The following is a 15,807-nucleotide window of genomic DNA, read 5'->3' as shown; positions in this document are numbered from 1 at the left end:
ACACAAGCGCTTTTCAATAATAATGCAATTTCAACTGTATTGCATGCAAGTTTCTTTTAAAATAGATGTATAAGTGTATAAAATGTACATCAATTGCAACACCTTGTAGCTTTCCCACAAATAATATCCTGTACTGTTTAATTTGCTTAATTTTGACTAATGGGTACAATAGGGTTTACCGCTTAAAATAGATTCCTCGTGTTTTCGTGGAAATTTTTGTTGCAACCTGCTCGGCATGTAACATTTTTGATACCAAATATTTCATATACAGCAGTTATACCGACATGGACAATTAATGTTGTTTTTTTGATTAACAACAAATATTTTATAGGATTAAAACTATAATTGCCTCACGGAACGCAGCTTTTTGTATAGCTTTTTCTGTTTTTGTCCTATTTTTTTTATTATAAAAACACTAAATCGAATTAATAAATGAAATTTATCGCTGTGCAATAGATCACATAAAGGAAGTCTGTTTCCTGCTGTCGAAAAAAATCGCTTCCTGCGGCGACTCGGGGCCGCAGCGTCATATGACATAACTACGATGGCTAGCATGTTCGCTAGCTTGGGTTGTCAAAGCCGCAGTAAACACACACTTAACAGAAGCAGTAACCTCAACAAAAGGGCTAGAAACTCGCCAACCGTAAGGCAAGTCTGCCAGCTTTATCTTTTGTTATGTTTCTATTTGTTTGTCGTGTCCGTAACATTAACTTTGCTGAGTTAAAATTGTTAAAGGGAGTTCCGTTCGGCTGTGGCGGCTTACGTGGAAATATTGGCCTTGTTTAATGTTAGATTTAACATGAAGCTAATCTCACCTGGAGACTTTACCTTTTGCTACTCGTGTTTGATGTGTATTAGGCCGAGTATAACTGTCTTAAGCTATAGCCACGGTACGAAATGGTTTATAGACTAAAATCTGAAGTTGCATCTTAGTGGTACACAAGTCCTACTACAAGTAAGCTAATGTTGATGTTAGCCGCTAATCTTTACGTAATACAATCCTTTGAATGAATTCCTAAACACATTTAAAACACGTCGCACCTCTAAAACCTCAGAATCGTGCTTTAAATTTTGACTAGCTTCTGTCAAGTGTTGATGCCACACGGTTGTGAAACTACGTCAATGGATAGTCGATAGGGTTAAATTATGACCACAGGTTTTTTGGAAATTGGCCCAAAGGCTCAGTCCCCTATATTTGTTTCATTTGCGAAGTTGTAAGTTTAACTTCTTACAAAAGACTCCCTAGTTAAAGCACATGATCATGCTAAAGTATACTGCTAGAATATGTACAGACTAACCATCTGATTCACTTGCGATCTTATCTGCTATTCTCTTGCGAGACTTATCGTTATTATTATTGTTAATATTATTTTATTATTTTAGTGACCTCATACAATTCTCAGCACAGCTGTGCCCAACTTCAGCCTGACCGAAGGTCCCCGCTTAGAAGAAATGAAAACATCGGGGAATATAATCTGCAGGGCTGCGAAACACTGAACTTCTTCCTCCCTACCCTTTGTGGGAACCTGATTTCCTTTTGATGTTCTTGAGGAGAAATCTCGAAAGTAATGACTCGTAGCTTTCGTACCAAGATGTTGCTGAGTATGTTTATATGTTTTTTTTTTTTTTTTACTTTCGCCTTACTAGATCTATTCACACCGTTGGTATCTTGAGATCATTTGAAAGACAGTTTCCCACTCAGATGTGCCTTACCATATTTGCATGCTGACATTTGTTTTACTGACTGGTCAGCACATCTGAGAACATATGTGCCATATATTTCTAACTGGGTGTGTCCCAGTACTACTTCCAGTAAAGGAGACTTATTAGTAAATGTCTTGAAGGAAGTTTCCATGTGAAAATTAAGGACAAAGATGGCATCCCTATAAAATCTAAATTGTTCCAAATAAGGCTTGGTTTAATGAACATTCTTTTTAAAACACTAGCTTATAAGTTATGTGAAGTCTAAATCTTCACTTGAATGCACAATGACTAAACAACACCTGTTTTGATAGTTTGCAGTTCTAGTATGTTTTTACAAGGTTTAGTCATGGAATTTCAAATATAATGGTGTTATTTGGGCTGACTAACAGGGCCCTTTAAGTATTACATGTTTAAACTGCATTCATTATTTCACAGGATAGGGATTCACCATCTCATTTTCCTGGACAAATTACTGGGGTGATCTTAAGTTTGGGCAAAAAGCAAGACCCTTATCACCCAGGAGATCATATCACTCATGGAGAGTCACAGATGACTGTGTGGCAACCCCACACATGCTCGAACTCTTTTTGTCTGAGTAAAACATACTGAAGGGCCATCAGGAATTGTTTTGGAATACCAAACTTAATCAGACACTAGTCTTCATCCTGCATAAGATGCTACAGCTAGACACAAATTGTCCATATTTATCTGTTGTGTCCATTTCCGTGGGAGAATTCCTCATGTTACATATATTGCTATATATATATATATATATATGTGTGTGTATGTGTGTGTGTGTATATATATATATATATATGTATGCATATTAATGTTCAACTAGATTTCGTTATGTATGGGTTACAACCTCAGTCTAATAACCTTTTTTATATTTGTTTTCTCCAAACATTACTGAGATGGGAATTAGGGGTATAAATTTAATCTCAGATGAGTCATCAGATGAAATTGAAATTGCTTTTCTATTATTCTCACAAATTTGCTCTTGAATAGTTAACAAGTATTAGACCTTTGTTTTGGTACTTTCAATTTATTTCTGCTGGTCAATGAAAACATGCCCACGAACAAAGGTGACTGATAAGATGCATGGGGACATTGGACCTGAACATAGTGATCAGGGTGGGTATAACTTTAGATCACAGGGAAAGGGGACAGGTTTCGTAGCCAAAGAGTATTAATTCACCTTTTAAATCCACTTCATATTATTGGGTTTAATAGCATGATAATATATAATATCAACATGCAAGATGGTTTCCATCATGACATCTAGCCTATTGATCTTGTCTCCATGGGAATAAGACCTGTTTTGAATTTTAGCAAACCTACATCACCCAACCTTTTGAGTTTTAATGAATATAGTGTACGTTTTGTAGACTAGTTGATTTTTGTTTTTATTTTTTTATCAGAGGACCATAATATATTTTTATGTGTATTCACATAACTAGTTATGTTTTGTAGGTTATTGCGTGTGTGTTGCCAGTCTTTCAAGGTTTGTGCGTGCGTGTGTGCCCGGGCGTGCGCATATGTGACTTAAATAAGTTCTATTAATTCATTCATGGAAAATATAGAAAAGAGTCCTTAGTTTTTGCCTTTTGGTGACTCTGGATAAAATGGATTGCTCATATTTAAACAGGAAAGGACTGGTGCATTACAGCCCTGTGGGTTTTAAGAGCCATGTAAGCGACCAATAGTAACCTCTTGTGTTCCCTCTTTCACCCTGCCTCCACCCTCCCTGGCCACTTTCTGTTTTCCCACTTGTTTCCCATAGGGCATTGTAAGAAGGGACTAGTCTTCTTTCCTCTTCATTGCCTTCAAGATATTGAGCCAGCAAACTTCAGCCCAAGTCAGAGGCTTTGACATCCTCAAGGCTCATCAGTAAAACAAGTCCTCCATCAGCAAAGGGATATTGACAGGCTGTGATTGTGGACTCAATGTGAGATGAATAAGTGATTAAATAAGACATCAACGTCAGAGGTAAGGTCACTTCTTGCTTGTCACTGTGTACTTAAGTATCGCCCTTTGTCTTGCTGTTTTTAAGATGTGGGAAAAAACACCACATTGTTTGATCAAAATGTGTGTTTTCATTGCAATTTGTTGTGTAAGTTTATTTACTTTGGAATTTTAGGATTTTTGTACCATGAAGAATTTTCTAATGTTTAGTTTTTTTATGTAAGGATTCTATCCAATGCTGACTTTATAGTGATAAACATAAACATTCTTTTTCTCAGTATGCAGCATATGGAGCTGCACTTGCTATTAAGCAATAGGGGATCCCTTAATGACTCCCTGAGTGAAGAATTGAATCTTTTACTGTAAAAAATTGAATAATGACTGCTCTACTGCTTTCGTATATACAGCCTTTATCAGCCTTTCTTGGAAAATGATGGTTGTGACATCAACTGTTGCTACAAATGTGTACTTTCCTTGGAGCTTTTGTATTCTCAATTTGTTACACAAACCCTGATCAGAGATATGTAATTGTACTGGGTTGTGTGTCATCAGTGTGACAGTCTCGCTGGTCATACCAATATTAGCTTTTGCGCAGACGGCCAGTACTTAAAAACAAAAAAAAACAAACATATTTACTGAGTATTCTGGGAATGCGGTTCCTTGGCTAATTCTCCATAGTTATATCCTGTTGTGTTATATGTTTTATACATTCACTTGTATGCACTGTCTTAGCGAGACTGACAGGTTTTGTACATATTCACGAATCATAAGCTATCCTTTTCTATATTTTTATTACTCCTCATTTTCTCCCATAGCTTTAGAATTTTGTCAAGGTAGCCTTGTCCTTTCATTAGGCTCTCCCTGTTGATAGCTTACAGTGACAAGTCTTACCATTTGGGTCTGTGCATACAGGTGTATTCATGTTAACATTTTGTATAAATGTCAACATGGACTCAGATTAATTTGTTCATATAAAGTTGCTGATATCACAAAACCTATTTGGTCACCGTGCAACAATTCGTTGTTCACTATGCCATAATCCCCTGAAAAGCATAAAAGATCACATCTTCTGTAAAACATACATAAAGTTATCCTTTATGGAATTATTATTAGAATACCAAGTCACAGAACTAACCCCAAGTTGCATATCAAGTAAAGCCTCATCTCTTCTCAGCCCTTCTTCTGAGTAGAACATTATTGTTCTTATAACTTGTGCTTGTCTTGTCAAAACCAGAGATCCTTTGGGGAGGCAAAGAAGATGACATCTTGGAAAAAGTGAGAACCTTCATGTTTTTTTTTAACTGACAACATACATACAGATGTTGGCATGCTGTTTCAAGTGTAGAACAAGACTTGAAGAAGACATGTCTGTTCAGTTTTTCCATATTTCATTTTCAGTCTGGACAGTAGACTGCAACCTCTGTGTCAAGACCATCAGCTCAGTTAAAGAACAGATCCCAAAAATGGCTAAATAGTCTGAGCTGTACAGCTGATAGCACATCCACTTACATTAGATACATTAATATATAGAATGTATAGATAAAAATAAAACATCTCTAAAATATATTTTCATTTAATTCCTGGCTATACATTATCAATAGCCATGGATTTATTGTATGACATAACTAGTTCATTGGGGTAATTGACACATTTGTGTTTTTTGTTTTCTTAGTTTTTTTTTTTTTATACCTTTAGATATTGAACGGTAGTTACATTTTGATTTTATCGACTTTTCTCGTGTCATGTGGAGTCCATTGATAATTGTTGTTGTAGGAGAAATCTTCTACTTTTCCTTTTGGCTGTTCCCCTCAGGGATTTTCCTTTGTGAATTTGTGAAAAAATAGTGTGTGAATATTTATTTAATTCTGTCCAGTATCGGTTAATGCTCAGCACAGTAATTATATTCTAAATTATGTTAAGATTAATTTCTCATTGCTATGGCATTTCACATGAAAGATGACTAATCATATGTGAACAAAATAAGGGGTTGGCCACATTTATGTGGACAAATCTCTTCATGATAAAGTTAATAACTTGAAAATTTAAGTCAACTACATTGAAGTTTTTTTTTTTCAAGGACCAAAAAAGGCACATGTGTCTGCTGAATCAGTTTCCTGAAATGCATCCCAAAGTGGCATGTGACAAATTTTCGTTTCTGCTTTTACTGCGTGCTCAATTTCCTGTACAAAAATACCAAGATGTTATATTTTTCTGTTTCCCCCTCAAAGAACACCATTTGTTTTTTTTTTCTTTGACTAATTTTTTCATTAACCACATCAACCACTCTACACCCTCCTAGATATAGAAATATATGATGTCATACCTAACCCTGTTGGAGTTGACGCCACAACACGTTTCCTCTAAATCCTAATCTAAAGACAGAAAAGACAGCCCTCTCCTCAGACAACCCTTCAGTGGAATTTAAATAGCCAAACCTGAATTTTATCCATCTAGAATCCAGGGTTATTTAGCTTGTTTTTGATTCATATAACATACATTCATTCCTCATACACTGTAAAAAAGTCAGAAAAAATCATTTTGCATTTCCCATATTGCACTTTATGAAATCAAACACTGGATACATTTTCATTGGGGTGAGCCCAGTCCTTGTGGAGCTCTAGAGAAACAGCTGCCATGTCACTTGCAAGTTAATGATGAGAAGCCTCTCTTTGTGTTGATCTTAAAAGTCCTGAATAGGTCGGAATATACAAAACAGAAAGCATTCTCATTCACTCATCAATTGTTTATTACATTTAGTTTGGTACAGGACATTTCGTGTGAGTATTGAGGAACAAATCCACATTGAAGCACTAAAGTTAAAAAAAGAATAACAGTGAAGGTTTTCTAACATTAAAGGCTTGAGTTCTACTGGAGTTTTTCGATAGTAACAGGGCTCCTCAGGGAGGCACCAAGCAGCTTAATGTGAAGGTTCTTGAATGGCAGGGAAATCCTTTTATTTGGGGTCAAGTAACTTACCTACAATTTTAAGTGTTAATAGTTTGGACTGCAACATACGGTGTTTCTTGTCTTGTTTCAGTGCAGGCTCCAATGTCTTACCACCCAGTAAATAAATTGTAGGTCCTTCGACAACAACTGCACATTGACACCATGAAGACTGTTCTTTAACAAAACACAATCTCATGCACAGTCCTTTGATCAGTTGTACTCATGATAGAGTTTCTTTGTTTTGCACAGGTAAATGTTGATTTCGTAATGACAAGCTGCTGTGCAGAAGATGTCCACGCTGTCTGTGACTGATATCCCAGATGTTGGTCATGGTAAGGGGAAAGTGTCTGTGTGAGTGTGGTCTAGTCTGAATAAACAGTTCAGCAAATAATCATTTTTTCAGCCTTTCATCTACTGTCAATTATACAATAAGAATTGTACACCACTCTTTGTTAGTTTTTCCAAAGAGCTGAGGTAGTTTGAGTTGTTTTAAACCCTTGCTTGAAGTACCCCCCAGAGTGTGTCAGTTTTATGTTGAGCTATCTCTATAAACATCAGGCTTATACTGACGAATGGCTTCTTATTTAGGCATCTAGCCTGATCCTTTTACTCTATAATGTTTTTATGTGATAAGTTCTAGTATATGCATTTGCAGTATCACTTTTCATTGCCAACTAGAGTGAATCCATTAGAGCGTATTTTATTTTAGACCAGTTTACAGTTGTTTCGTAGATGAATGAATATGGTTTTGTCTTCCTTGTCAGATGAGAGTAAGGCATTTGACAGGACTGCAGAGCTGCAGCTGGACTGCATGGTTGAGGAGAAGAGCGGAGGCAACACGATGAAGCATGAAAGCCTGCTTACTCTGGCTGACCTCTCGCAGCCAGATGAATTACCTGCCCCGCCACATAACGGCCCTTCACTGACTGAGATGAGCAGCCCTGTGCCAGTAGAACCACATGACATCAAGCTTGATCCAGCAGCAGGCGACTCATCCGCCAATATTGGTGAGATATTCCCTTAAAAATGCTCTTGAATGCTAATTTACTGAACCATGGAACCAAGCCATTAAATTTTGATTTAGTTTGTGTAAGAATATGTTTTTCCAGTTGAATTTAGTAAATCAACACTGACAAATAGATCGAATTAGTGGGACAATATACAAGGACAGGTTTGTGTCATACTATTTACAAAATACATTTCCCTCTTCCATCCTTAAATATTATGCATCTTGTACTTTCCCACCTGCGGTTCATGTGCTGCAAATCAAAACAATACAGGAGCTTCAAAAACTGGACGATTTTGAAATATTCCAGCTACAGTGACTGACAGAAAGGATAAAGGTTGACCCATAACTGGAATGTATAGTCCATGAGAGATGATGTTCCCTGTATCAGTTTTCTACATGTAAAATCCCAGCTGATGTCATGTTCCCTCTCTTGTAACCCTGAAAAAGAAAACAAAAATTAAGAGGCTAATTTCCATTCCCACATTAACCATGTTTGCTGTGTGTGTGTGCGTGTGTGTGTGCGTGAAATGTATATAATAAAAATAATACTGCTCCTGGACACATCTTCATGCTTCACAGTAATGTGTGGAAGTCAGTCAGTGGGCCTTATTCTGTGCTCTGCCCTCTTGGTAGCACTGTTGTGTGGACAGCTGCTGTTTTATGCACTTAAATAAAATAAATAAATTGATATAAAATGATACTTGATCAAAAACTGTACAGTCATTATTTCATTTTACATCATACTTGCAGCTAGTAGTAGTTTATATTCATTCTTCAGCTTTTGATGAGGGTAAGGACACAGTGGGGAAATACCAGAATAATTTATATGTCACCCACTTTCATAGTTTTAAAATTGCATAATTTTTTTTTTTTCCCCAAAGTTATAAGTTAATGTTGTTGTGTAAAATTAAGGGCTGACAGAAGGTAAAGTGAAATATAATGAAACTGAATTTTTCCTCCTCTCAATATGCATTACCACTTTTTCCTGCGTCTGCAATTTTCAAGTATTTTACCTACATGCTGTATGTACATTATTCTGGGCAGTTTTATTTTATTTTATTTTTTTAAGACATCCAAATTTTTGTCTGGATAATGGCATGTAATTTTTTCTTCTTTTTTTTTTTTTTTAACATCCACAATGTATGTTTAGTTCAAACTTCCAAAACTTAATGTGTTATGGATGAGCTCAATGTGATTCATTGCTTCTTTATTTGTGTGTATAGACGGTCAACCAGTGAAGAGGAAAAAGGGACCTGCTCCGAAGATGTTAGGTAATGAGGTGTGCAGTGTTTGTGGTGACAAGGCCTCTGGTTTCCACTACAATGTGCTAAGCTGCGAAGGTTGCAAAGGTTTCTTTCGACGCAGTGTTATTAAAAGTGCCCAGTACTCCTGCAAGAACAATGGACGCTGTGAGATGGATATGTACATGCGCCGCAAGTGCCAGCAGTGTCGTCTGCGCAAGTGTCGGGAGGCAGGCATGCTAGAGCAGTGTGAGTGTAATTTTTTTGTGTATATTTTAGCTTGATAAAATTGGGATTCAAATAATTTTGGTGTGGTTGACAGCCCAAAGGAAAAAAAACAAATAAAATGCAAGGGTTCACCAAATAAGTTTGCTAAGTTGGACAGTATTTCTCTGATTAGGTGTGCTTTCCGAGGAGCAAATCAGACTTAAGAAGATGAAAAAGCAGGAGGAGGAAAGTGCTCGCTCATCCACCGTCGCTACCCCCAGCCCCCCACAGGAAGCAGCTGCACTGGATCCACAACAGCAGGAGATGATTGAGAAGTTGGTGGCCATGCAGAAGCAATGCAACAAGAGATCCTTCCTAGACCGACCAAAAGTGACAGTAAGTGAATATCTCACAGGAAAGTTTACAGGCTATCTTAATGTCAGACTAAGGGATGACTTCAAGATATGTCTGTCAGCAACATTTGAAACAAATCTGCTCTTCCTGTGGCTTAAAATGTTTGAATTAAAAATGAATATGAATTTGACAGAAACAGAAGGATTTTTTTGGCATTGTCAGTAACTGGAATTAAAATGTTAATATTAAACAGTGTTGTGGTTCATAAGCATTTACTTTATATTTCTTATAAATGTGATTTGCTGATATTAAATTGATCATCATTAACTTTCACCTGTCCTGTCAAACTTTTAATTTACATGTATTGATATATACTCAGTCATAAACAGTTACTTTTTCTTTCTGGATATGCATTCTACAGCCGTGGCCACAGAATCAAGATCTCCAGAATAGGGAAGTGCGTCAGCAGCGCTTCGCTCACTTCACTGAACTAGCTATCATGTCAGTCCAGGAGATAGTGGATTTTGCAAAGCAACTTCCAGGATTCCTTGAGCTCACAAGGGAGGACCAGATTGCACTGCTGAAGACATCAACCATAGAAGTTTGTTATGTTTTAATACCTGTTCATTTACTGCATTTTTTTTATTGCATCATTTCTGGTTCAAAACTAGAATTATCTTTTTCTCTTTAATTTTCCCGATACAAATTGAGTTTCGGTCCTTGCCACCCCTAGCTCCTCAGTAAGGTTGTTGTAGAAATCTGTGCACATAAAACTTTTGTGTGTCTGTGTGTTTAACATTCTACTCACAAGGATGTTTTTGTCTCCATCAGATTATGCTGCTTGAAACATCTCGGCGATACAACCCAGCCATTGAGAGCATTACATTTCTGAAGGATTTTAGCTATAATAAGGAAGATTTTGCAAAAGCAGGTACATTTCAACTGTAAATGGAAGATAGAGTATATGAGTAATAACAATACTATGAGTAGAGAATGCTGTTATGCATGTTTTGTCTTCAAAAAGTCACAGACCCCCAATATAAACTGTTAATATTTTTCCTAAACAATTGTTGCTTGTTAAAATTACATTGTCTCATTTCAGATGCAACAGGTTTTGTTTTGTTTTGTTTTTTTATCAAAGTAAAAAGTACTTGACACGAAGAGATTTATTAGCTTTAAAATAGTAATCCATAATTTTGCAGAAAATTAATATTTACTACCAAGCATCCAATTTGTTTCATTATAGTGATTTCCTGTGTTCTTTGTCCCTCTCTCCTCCTCAGGCCTTCAGTTTGAATTCATCAACCCCATCTTTGAGTTTTCAAAAGGAATGAATGACTTGCAGCTGGATGAGGCTGAATATGCCCTGCTCATTGCCATCAACATATTCTCAGCAGGTCAGTTTGAAGAATCTGAAAAAAGGAATCATCCAGTAAATTCAGTTCACTTAGCACTCAACGAAACCATTCTTAAAACAGTTTGTAATTGCAAGATGTTTGTCGTTTTGGTTTAAGACACCATAAATCACATTTACCTTTCATACTGTAAGTTTCAAGATTGTTTTGTGTTGTCAAAACCCTGCTTAGACCGACCAAACGTGCAGGATCATGATCTTGTGGAGAGGCTTCAACAACCGTATGTGGACGCGCTGCGCTCTTACATCATGATTAAAAGACCAAATGTAAGTTTCCACTGGTTTAGGTAGCAAAGGGTATGTCACCATGACCTGGTCTTTGTCAATCATAAGGACATTAGTTCAAGGCCTGTTTTTCTGTTTGATTGGGATTGGGGCTATAACTTGTACAAGGAGAATGATTGTTCATATGTTTTATTTGAACTTTTTTTTCCCCCTCAAGTAAAGTTTACATTGTTTTCCCAGGATCACCTGATGTTTCCCCGTATGCTGATGAAGCTAGTGAGCCTTCGCACACTCAGTAGTGTCCACTCAGAGCAGGTTTTTGCCCTTCGCCTCCAGGATAAGAAGCTTCCCCCATTGCTGTCTGAAATTTGGGATGTCAATGAGTGACTGGAGTCTTGATGTCACACTCCGTGGCTTTTACAAGCTTGAGACATCTTAGCAGGATCAAAGACTGTTTTCTGGTCATGGATTGATTCCAGAATTGAGTTTGTTTTTTTGTTTTTTTTCTTCGTTTCTTTGGGAAGTCGGAAGGAAAACTTTGTTGCCCTTTGCTCTAAAAACACACTCCTAATATGGGTTTGTGTTCAGCAAGAAAAACATGTTTCTTTGAGCCTTTGTTCCTCATTCTCTGGCGGATTCTGGTGGCAGGATTTTGGAGACGTTAAATGTCACCACCTGCGTTCAGCCAGCTATCTCTAATTTTACAATAGAAAGTTATTTCAGTATCTATCGGGGGTGCATTGTCTTCTAACATTTTTACCCGAAGGCTCTGAGCAGATCTTTGCTATCAGTGTCTCAAGTAAGGAAATGCAGCTTACCATGCATTGGAAGTTAATTTTCCTAGCAGTCTTGCAACCTCTGGATTGGGGCTTGAGCTGACTAGTTGTTCACCTCAGAGATTTTGGGGGATATGGTTGGCCATCTGGTTTGAATTGTGCATCATCATATGGGAACTTAAAAGTGTGCATTGTGTTCTGGATAAATCTATTGGTTGGTTTAGTTGCTCAGGTAAAGAAATGTGAATTAGAGGCATCCTTAATTAATTTGTGTTAGTTTATTTGACTTCCAAGTGCAAAAGGAACCATTTTGGTCATTTTCTAGATGCCTGCAGACTTTTTCGTAAATTGTATATTTATTTTCACAAGAAACATATATGCAGTGCACAACAGTAATGTACAATCAAATACTATTGATCTAAAAGGTATAACGGTTGTGTTACTGGCACAGCGCCCTCATTTTCAGGAAATGGTGTTGTGACAATTTATTTTTTTTGTTGTTGTTTCTACATAACACTGTTACTTCAGAATGTGTGGTACTGATGTTTCAGATCAATTAAATAATGCTTAAAATCTTTGACCCTCCATTTAAATGAATAAAAAAACCGTATTGAAAAAGTTGTATTTTTAAAGCAAGATTAGGACTGTCTCTAACATGCTCACAGTCATGTTATAAGACTATTTTTAAATGAGAATTGATAGCAGTTAGGGGTTTAGTGTCTTGCTCAACAGCACTTCGACACACTAGGAGGAATCGGGAGTCAAACCAGGAATGTCAGGTTCCAAAGACCATTGCTTTACCTCCTGCGCCACACCGCCCCCCAAGAGTGAGACATGTTTACTTGTAGATCTACTCAAGGCAAGATGTCGAGATTTCAGCTTTTATATTGTCATTAGATTTGATGACTGAAGAAAATCTATAGTGGAATGTGCTCCAGGAAAAACTAACTTGAACTGAAGATCTATCACATATTCTTTTTTTCTCGACCAGACACTCAACACCAGCTGCTTTAAGTGGTCAAACGTTTTAATTTTTATTCCAGTAACCAAATCTGGTTTGTGGATGGCAGAATGAAACCATTTAAAACTAACTTCATATCTACAGGGATACTGACATTGCTATATTTACACACAATTCTTCTTGCCCCCCCCCTCATTTAAAGCTATTATTGGCGTCACTGTAAATTAATATGCTCAGCCTTTCCATTAATGATATCTGTTGGTTGGGATAGAAATGACAGATCTACCTTTGAAATTATACCTACTTCATTTAGTTGACCTTGCTGCCGTTTCCAGGAAGCACCACTACATTTACATAACCATAGACTACTGTTTACTTTCTTTCATCACCATCCCCACCAAAACTACTCGGCTTACCAGAATAAGCTGAAGTCATTTTTTCAGATCTTTTCTCCCTTTTTTGAGATGCTTAGAATTTACAAGTTCACCCTCAAAGATAAATTAGAATTGTGATTCATGAATACAAGTCCTAGTGACTGGCATTTGTGGAACCATTCTATAAAATGAGCTAGAAGGTCTGATTTCATAATGCTCTGTTCAATTTTACCTAGTGGATAATGCTGTTATTTTTATTTTAATTTTCTTTTGCTTTTTTCATCAGAAATGATGCATGGGTATGAACAGGATATTGGTTCATATGGAATACCATATGATATCAGTGACTTTTGTTCCTCTGCCCTGCTATAAAAGTGATGCCTTTTCTGTCAATATCCTGGTTGCAGTTACAGCAAATTTAATTTGCTTTTTTTAATCAGTTACCCTTTAAGATTTCAATGATATCCTCTAAAATGTCTAACTGCAAATAAAAACAAATGAAAATCTAGATTCAAAGAAATCTTAATGCCATGGAGGCACCTTGCTTTGTCTATATCTTTGCGTGACACAGGATTTCCAATACCCAAGTTGATATTGTCCACAAGCATTGCCTGAATATTACGATATTAATTTACTGCATTTTGCGCACTATTTGTTGCAGTACATGCATGCATGACTCTGTTGTTACGATTGCCCAAAAGGAATCTGTTGACCTTTTTCCTCACACATGTGCTTTTGACATGCAGATCTTTCAAGTCACACACAATGGCTCTGTTCTATTTAGATTGACCTGGAAGCAAGACAGCACACAGTAGCTGGATCCCCAAATGGAAGTCACAAAATTATTTTTCTTTTATTTAGCACTGCATGTAAAAAATGGGAAAAGGTCTATTTTATCCTTATCTATCTCACAAGGCAAGAAGGTCTGAATTTAAAGCTTAAGGTCATACAGGAGTATACAAGAGTAATAAAATGAGTTAATCTATTTTGACCTTTTCGTTAAAGTAGATGCATTTGACTGCACACATGTATGTTAAGAAGTTTTCCAAAAAGTACACAACTTTAAAAAAAAAAAAAAAAAAAAGTTGAAACCGCCTGATTTGTCTTTAATCAAGCAATTTTATTTTACCCTAAATTAACTTTAGATAAGGAAAGGAAAGTGAGCCTCTGTGCAATTATATCAAATGTTCCACCACCCTCTGCATAATGTGCAAATGCCTTGATGTTGTAAGATCAGTATTTAGGTATACCACCTCACCTAATCCAAATGTTTCTTTTTTCCAAAAAAAGAAAATGTCTCAGCATTTATACCATCAGGGGAGCAAGTAAATATGTTTTATTAAAGACAAAGGAATAATTTCCATCTTTAGGTTTTTTGAATTTTAATTAACATCTCATGATTTATTTTTTCCCTCTTTTTGGTAAAATGCACTTATTTTCTACCCCTGTAGTGAATGCTTTAATGGTGTTCAGGAATTATGTATCAATGAATGAAAGAATGAAATAGAATAGTTATTGAACAAGCAGCATTGTGAGTTTGCTGTACAATTTCAAAAGTTTTTGGGGTTGGGAGTGGGGGTTGCTCTGCCATGAGATGTGAGGTTGCTGTTAGTTTTGCGCTTGTAGAGGCGTCACTAACTTATACATCGACATGTAACCACTGCAATATCTAGTCAGGTCAATGCATAAATCGAATGTAATGGAAGTGAAATTGTTTTAACATGGTTTCCTGTATTCTAGTTGACAAGTACGCAGTAAAAAAAAACCTTCGTGTTTAGCTGAATGTACTTGCTGCATGTATTCTTTTCCTTCTGTATATAAATTGTCATCTCTGATCTCACTCAATTGCTCTGTGTGTTAAGGGTGATAATGTAAACATGACAGATACATAGAAATCTATTTTAATACTTGTAACTCCTGAAAATCTTCTGTTTTATATGTACAGTAAATTAAAACTAGAGCGAATGTGCTTGGACTCAAGTCATGTGAATGTTCATAAGTCAGAGAGGAACTACACCTGCGTACTCAATTGGTGCTTTGCCGTGAGGTTTCATAAAGTAGTTTGCAACATTTAGACTTACAATTTATAAATTAACAAAGTATGTTCTTTACTACTGCAATGACTTACAACATGTGAAATACAAGCTTTGTTAGTTCTTGTTTGGGGCTTTATACATTCATTTATTATCTATTTTGCTTATCCTGCACACAGTGGCACAGGGGTTCCGGAAGCAATACCAGCAGGCCTTTAGCAAGAGACTGATTGACCCTGGGAGGGTCGCCTGCCAATAGAAGGGCAACATAATGAAACTTACAACCCTCCACCGTCACATCCAGACCTACTGACAATTCGGATTTACATTGTGATTGGATATAAAATGTGACAATGCAAAGTTAGTACAGTTATGCTTTGCCCATATTCCTTAAGTGCACACTTTGAGGAGGGGCTTATAACCGGGTGCCAGTTCTGTTACTGGGAAATGATGATATAACTTGTAGCAACAACATTAGCCACCAGAGGGCCTTTAAATAAATTAGGAAGCTGACCATTTAAAACAACTAGATTGACTTGCATCACAATTTTCCCTATAAATACACTTGCGATGCAGAGGTATTTGTGTCTGAGAAATC

General features: G+C 36.7%; 1 protein-coding gene across 4 annotated transcripts; it reads left to right on the top strand.

The window, feature by feature from the left end:
- Positions 1 to 521: 521 nt before the first annotated feature.
- Positions 522 to 15,145, top strand: nr1h3 (nuclear receptor subfamily 1, group H, member 3). 4 transcript variants are annotated; one of them, XM_086144045.1, is made up of 13 exons: positions 548 to 648; positions 1,384 to 1,565; positions 3,488 to 3,693; positions 4,904 to 4,944; positions 6,865 to 6,947; positions 7,380 to 7,622; positions 8,848 to 9,114; positions 9,266 to 9,468; positions 9,848 to 10,027; positions 10,258 to 10,357; positions 10,710 to 10,823; positions 11,013 to 11,107; positions 11,306 to 15,145. In XM_086144045.1, exons 5-13 carry the CDS (start codon positions 6,905 to 6,907, stop codon positions 11,450 to 11,452), a joined length of 1,392 nt encoding a protein of 463 aa, XP_086000171.1. In that variant the 5' UTR covers positions 548 to 648; positions 1,384 to 1,565; positions 3,488 to 3,693; positions 4,904 to 4,944; positions 6,865 to 6,904; the 3' UTR covers positions 11,453 to 15,145. The 4 variants fall into 4 exon arrangements, with proteins under 4 accessions (XP_086000168.1, XP_086000172.1, XP_086000171.1 ...); XM_086144043.1 differs by having other exon boundaries at positions 1,384 to 1,602; XM_086144042.1 differs by lacking the exon at positions 1,384 to 1,565 and having other exon boundaries at positions 522 to 648.
- The last annotated feature ends 662 nt before the right edge of the window (positions 15,146 to 15,807 follow it).

This window comes from Fistularia commersonii, chromosome 3 (genome assembly GCF_037954325.1).
Source record: "Fistularia commersonii isolate RoL2024-O1a breed Wild chromosome 3, RoL_Fcom_v1.0, whole genome shotgun sequence".
NCBI lineage: Eukaryota > Metazoa > Chordata > Actinopteri > Syngnathiformes > Fistulariidae > Fistularia > Fistularia commersonii.
Note: the sequence above shows the minus strand (reverse complement) of the source record. Positions and strands in the feature narration are given on the sequence as shown.